Source organism: Athene noctua, chromosome 1 (genome assembly GCF_965140245.1).
Source record: "Athene noctua chromosome 1, bAthNoc1.hap1.1, whole genome shotgun sequence".
NCBI lineage: Eukaryota > Metazoa > Chordata > Aves > Strigiformes > Strigidae > Athene > Athene noctua.
Window position 1 is genome coordinate 245,287,717 of NC_134037.1, and position 4,544 is coordinate 245,292,260.

At 49.6% G+C, this 4,544-nt stretch overlaps 1 protein-coding gene across 1 annotated transcript; it reads right to left on the reverse strand.

Moving 5' to 3' along the window:
• Positions 1–652: 652 nt before the first annotated feature.
• On the reverse strand, positions 653–4,018 carry SAP18 (Sin3A associated protein 18). Its single transcript, XM_074932055.1, has 4 exons — positions 3,886–4,018; positions 3,609–3,718; positions 1,835–1,957; positions 653–1,137 (listed from the first exon to the last, which is right to left on the reverse strand). Exons 1-4 carry the CDS (start codon positions 3,955–3,957, stop codon positions 981–983), a joined length of 462 nt encoding a protein of 153 aa, XP_074788156.1. The 5' UTR covers positions 3,958–4,018; the 3' UTR covers positions 653–980.
• Between the last annotated feature and the right edge of the window lie 526 nt (positions 4,019–4,544).

Here is a 4,544-nt window from a genome sequence, read left to right on the forward strand (position 1 = left end):
GTAATTTATAAATAATTTGGGAGGCACACGGAAATTTTTTACTGATAGATGTGTGCAATCCACAAGTCTGGAGACCACTGTTCTAAGAAATGCAAGACCTTCAAAGACAGCTTCCATTTTTAAAGACAATACTACTTCTTCAGACCTCAGGTAAGGCCAATGTGCAAGCATGCTGAATCACATCTTCCTCTGCTAAGGGCAGCAGCTCCTCAGTATCCTGGGATATACTGGCGTCAAAGACCACTCCCAGTCCACAGACTGGCATCATCTTGGCACAAAATGAGTATCCCCCTGGAAGCCATAGTGGCTGCCCTGACTCCCCCCATGATCCTGCAGGACCCGCAGTCTTGCACAGCTCACGTCCGACTTTCCCCTGTCAGCATACCTGCGTCAGCAGGGAGAGTAACACTGACCTTGCCTGCCTTCGACCACACTGCTCACATGCTCGTCCTCCAAAATCCAGCCAGCTCTGGTTTAAGAAATCCTCCTGTACAAGGAATCCCCATCAGGCCACTACTCATCAAGCCGAGAAGTTAGAGAAAGGCTCTGGGCGCTTCTTTTGATTTCAATCTCTGCTTAAAAGCCAACTCTGGAATTTCTCTGCAAAAATCCACTTTGAAATGAAAAAAAAACCAAACACCACCACACTATAAAAGATTAATAACATCAATCTTTATTCCAAACAAGACAGAACTACAGAACACCTGTAATCCTCCTGGTCGTATTTTATGGAAATCTTGAAACACTGGACATACTGACTTACTGTTAAAACTATAACAATCAGGGATAGGATGATGGCACTGCTAAAGGTAAGTGTTTCTTCTAAACAAACTAAAAGTTAAGGTTTAAAAGTTAACTTCAATTTCTGATGCTTAGCTTTGTCTTCAGGTGTTCTCGCTTAGCAACAAAAGCAAAAAAAATAAGCCTGCTTTAGAACAGCAAGTAGGAATAAAGATGTAATCATACAAAGCAGCAATAGTTTAGTATGGTCTCATGCGGCTTGATGGGGGTGGTGCACGATTCGGAGGAGTAATTGCTATATCCAAGTAGTCTCCTATCTGGAATTTCTGAGACTGCAATGTCATGGAATCATCTGTGCCCTTCCTGCCCGACATGGTACTGCCAATCTCCTTCACCCTGCATGCAGGAGAGGAAAGACAAGTTGTTTATCAGAGGCAAATCTTCCTAGATGTCCAAAACAGGAACTGTGTCGGGTCATAACAACCTTCCCGTGCCATGCTCTGCCCTGTATTTAGCTATGTACTCAGGATGCTGGGGTTTTTCTCTCCAGTTTCAGGTGTACCAAGAAAAGCTACACCAAATCCTCTTTCTGATGGGACAGAGGGGTGTGTGAAGTTAAATACCAGAGAGAACCCCTTGGCCTCCTTCCACACAGACACAGAACAAGACTCCATAGATTACAGAGCAGGGTATAGCCACTGGTTGCTGCCAAAGTTTAGCTCATATTGTTTTGGAAGACAGACATCTGCAACAAGATCACTGCTAACACTCAAACGCATTCTCAGGCACAAGCCCTATCACACCTCATACTGCCAGAAACAAAGCTTTATCTCAAGCTGTAGGTCCATGTTCTGCCTGGTTACCAATACAGTGATCAAAGCTTTCAAGCACACAGTTTGTTTTGGGAACACATTAACAATGATGGCCACCAAGTAAAATGTAGAGTTTGCAGTGGTCATCATATAGTCTGTTCTCAACAACTTCAGAAATTTGATATGAGTTCTGAACTTCAAAAATCAAGTGGTAATGAAAAATAATTTATTGCTCCAGTGCCTGAAGTCTTCTGTTAACCCAGAGAAGAAATACCATTTACCTATACCCAGGCCTCTTGAGATCTGTAAAAACAATTGCAAAATTGAAGTGTGTGCCCTTCTTCCGTGCTTCTGGGTAGACTTCTTTCACTAAGCTGGTCAGCTCTTTCAGAGTTGCATCCATCCTAAATTAAAAAAAACAAACCAAAGTGAGTCATATTCTCAGAAGCAACAATAAAAATAACTTTCCCAAACCCTTTTAAGAGGGAAACAATATATTATCACAACTTAACCATACATTTCCTTTCCTCTGCATACTTTCTGTAGATACCCAAAGACAAGCAAGATCTTACATTTCAGCTACATTGTGAGCCATCGATTTCTCAACTACACAACATTCCAACCGATACATTTTGAGCTGATGATCAAGTGACCAGAAGTTGCTCTAGTTATTAAAACACCTCTGAGAATTCACCACTTGCCGTACACTTGGAGGCAACATTGTCCAGTGTAAATGTAGCTCCTAACTAGCTTGCAATTTACTGTGTTAAGACAAATCTCTTCACCTCTCTATGTTTCAACATCTGCTCCTCCAGGTCTCTCAGAAGAGTTATCATTTAAACAATGGGGCCTTTTTTTTTAAGTGAACAGTATAAGAGTTTCCTCACCTAGGTTGATATCTATGTTAAAATAGCTTCTTGAATATTAGAGGAAATATAAGAAAAGGAGGAAAAAAAAAGTGTTTTCCATTTCCATCAAGATTTCCATTTCTGCACTAACAGGCAGCACTCCTCTTTCCCAGCCTTCAACCAGATCAGGGCTAAAGCTCATTTCTAGAATTTCAGTAACAAAAGGACTCAAGCATCACAACTAAAGCAGCTCTAATTATACAGACTGTACGTTCACTCTGAGCTTCAAGCAACTGAGGAGTAGTGTGTTGACAAGACAATGCCCATTCTGACTTTTGCAGATGGCAAACAGCTCAGACACCATCAACAGCCTGGACCAAGTCCATAAATCCCATTAAGTAGTAAATTAGAACTGCATGCTCTGCTAGCCACAAAAATGGATTTATTCAACCATACAACATACAAGATATAACCCTACCAGACACGTTGAAGGAAAAAATAAGACTTGAGAAGCAAAATAACTCACTTCCAAGAGCATTCTTCAACACAATATAAACAAAACCTAACGTGTTTGCAACACAGACTAAAGCAGTTTTCCAAACTAAACCCGAATGCAATAAAAAGCACTGCTACCTGATCATACAAAAAGGAACACATTCCTGCACTTTCAAGAGGCTCTGACTTAAACCAACACACCATTCAAACAGTTCAAGCCTTCTAGGACAGCTACTTCTACTAAAAAACAGGGCTGTTGTAACAAAGCTTAAGCGTTAGTTAAAGGAGAACCTCTCTGTTGAATAGATTCGTTGCGATAACGAAAGATGCGCCACAACACAAGCCTCTGATTGCGTGCGCCGGTATCTCGGCAATTCAACCGCAGTAAGTTTCAGTGGGCAGCAATCGGCACTTAGCTAGAGTTGTGCTCCCACGGATGCCACGTCTACGCTGCCACGGCTGTAGGCAGAAGCGCTCTCTTTCCGCGGCAGCTGCTTTCCCGCGCGGAGCGCACAACTGCCCCCACGAAAACTTCCCCACGTCCCCCGCTCTAAACAAGGCCTACCGAACTCGCTCTCGCAGCTGCGTATCGGACAAGGAGTTCAAGGCAGGCAAGCTCCCCGATCCCGCCCGGAGCCCCCGGCCGCAGGGCCCGGCTCGCCTCCGTGCCCGAGGGCCGGCGGAGGGGCCCGGGCCGCCGCCGCGCACTCACCAGGTGTAGATCTGCAGCTCGCTGGAGGGCACGTTGCCGCGAGAGAACTCGTCCATGCGGTGGTGCCGCCCGTTGTTGGTGGTGAAGACGCGAAGCAGCAGCGGGCACGTCTGCGGGGCGAGGATGAGGGGCCGCTCGCCATCCCCCGCCATCCCCAACCGCCCTCCCCGGCCCGAGGCCTAAACGGCGTCGCCAGACCCTTTCCCGCCTCCCCCCGGCGCCCGCCCTGCCGCGCCCGGGAGCGGCGCAAGAGAACGCGCAGCACCACCCCCGACACCTTTTCCCGGTCGATCGGCTTCTCCGGCTCCTTCTTAATCTCCTCCTGCGTGACGCGCGACTCCACCGCCATCTTGCCGCCGCGCACACAGCCCCGCACCCGGATGTGCCGCCCTGCGCTCGCTCTCGCGAGAGGGAGGCGAGAGGCGGGAGGGAGGAGCGGTGTGGGCCGGGCACCGGGGAGTGCAGCCCGCAGCGCGGCTGGGCCGCGGCTCCAGGGCGAAGGGGTGGCTGGCAGGAGGGGAGGAGGTGCGGCCGTAGCTGCCCGGCTTCCTCCCCCCGCGTCGGGGCCTGGGGGGCAGGGTGGTCGGCGCTGCGCGGGAGCGGCCCTCAGCCTCCCGCCGGCGGAGGGGCGGTGTTTCCCGGGGGCCCGGCCCCGCAGCCTGCCCTCGCATCGCCCTGAGCGGTAACCGAGGGCAGCGCGGCCGGCCGTGGTTCCTCCGCGGCCGCGGGCTGCCCGAGGCTGGGCTGGGGGCTCTGCTCTAGCCGAGGGGTCTGTGCTGGGCCTCGCCTTATTCCGGGGCAGCGTGATTTGTAGTAGCTGCCCGACCGGGACTTGACGTGATTCTTCCTAAAACCTGTGAACAACTGGGACGGAGTCCCTGATCTGAGCGGGCTATTACTGCACTCCTCAGGCTCCGCTGGCGGGGTTTAGGGAGT